Source organism: Dendrobium catenatum, unplaced genomic scaffold (genome assembly GCF_001605985.2).
Source record: "Dendrobium catenatum unplaced genomic scaffold, ASM160598v2 fragScaff_scaffold_1595, whole genome shotgun sequence".
Taxonomy (NCBI): Eukaryota; Viridiplantae; Streptophyta; class Magnoliopsida; order Asparagales; family Orchidaceae; genus Dendrobium; species Dendrobium catenatum.
Window position 1 is genome coordinate 1,658,904 of NW_021320057.1, and position 1,314 is coordinate 1,660,217.

At 42.5% G+C, this 1,314-nt stretch overlaps 1 protein-coding gene across 1 annotated transcript; it reads right to left on the reverse strand.

Annotated features, from left to right (window-relative positions):
- Positions 1 to 448: 448 nt before the first annotated feature.
- LOC114581196 lies at positions 449 to 1,314 on the reverse strand. Its single transcript, XM_028700823.1, has 2 exons — positions 650 to 1,314; positions 449 to 554 (listed from the first exon to the last, which is right to left on the reverse strand). The coding sequence occupies exons 1-2, from the start codon at positions 1,312 to 1,314 to the stop codon at positions 449 to 451; spliced, it is 771 nt and encodes a 256-aa protein (XP_028556656.1).

The window sequence follows — 1,314 nt, forward strand, 5'->3', positions numbered from 1 at the left end:
TAATAATCTCCCAATAAAATTTCAGGAAAGAAGATGTAATACCATCCATACCTGGAGCACGATTATTCCCCATGCTGAAAACAGCTTGTCGAACCTCCTGCTGCATGATCTCCACCTCCAGGATCGCATTCACCTGATCAGGAATCATATCTTCTCTGTGAAAATTCGGCCAGCTATCATGAACAATTTGTCTCTCCTCCCATTTGAGCATAAACAACCTCAGGAACTCCTCCTGTATGAGAGCTGGATCATCAATCCTGTCTCCATTAGGATTCTGGACCTCCAGAATTTTGTTCCTCCTCATGCGTGCCGAGGAAAAAGAATGAAAGAAATGAGAATTGGCATCTCCTTCCTCGATCCACTTGGCCTTCTCTCTCTGTCTCCACAATGTTGCAATACGTGCCAAGGTGGCATTTAGCTCAGAGGCCTTTCTCCATATCTCATGATCCTACGCTTCATTCAATCCATCATTAGAAGTTTCAAGTTCTTGGAGTTCTTCCAGTCTTGCTTCAAGTGAATTTTTCAAATTCCCCAGCTCCTTCGACCTATTCCAGCTTCAGAAGAATAAGGCTCTGAGTGTTCTAGAACACTTACGGTTCAACACATCAGCCAGCTGCCCATAGTCACACTTGTTCCATTTCTTCCACACCAGTTTCCAAGTAGCTGGATATGGCAGATATCTTCAAATCTATACCATCTATTCCCAATTCTCAGGGAAGTAAACATAAGATTCAATAACATAGGGCAATGGTCAGAAGAAAGTCTCAGAAGGTGTTTAATAGTGGCCAAAGGGGCAAGTCTAAGACCTTCAGAATTCATAAGAACTCTGTCCAATCTAACCCAAATCTTGCTGTTCTTAGCTTTATTATTCGTCCAGGTAAACCTCGGTCCAATAAAACCCAGGTCATGTAAATCATTATCAACTATAAAGGCCGCCATCTCTTGAGCAACCACAGAATAGCTATACCATCTCCCACCCTTCTTCTCACTCTGGTCAAGACAACAGTTAAAGTCCCCTCTAACTATCATTGGCAGATCAACATCAAGACTAGAACCAATAGTATTCCATAGTAACCGATGACTATGGTAACTCTTACTGGCATAAACCAAAGCAATCCCCCACTTCTGAAAATTGGGCAGCATCAAATAGCCAACAATCGCTTGATCCATCATCGAAACAACCACAAATTGGGTTGTATCTCGTCTCCACAGTGCCAGCTGACCTCCAGATCTTCCAACTGCTGGGAAATGAAAAAAATCCCAGTTATTACCAATGAGTCTATCTACTTCAGTCCTGGTAATGTCTTCAATCAT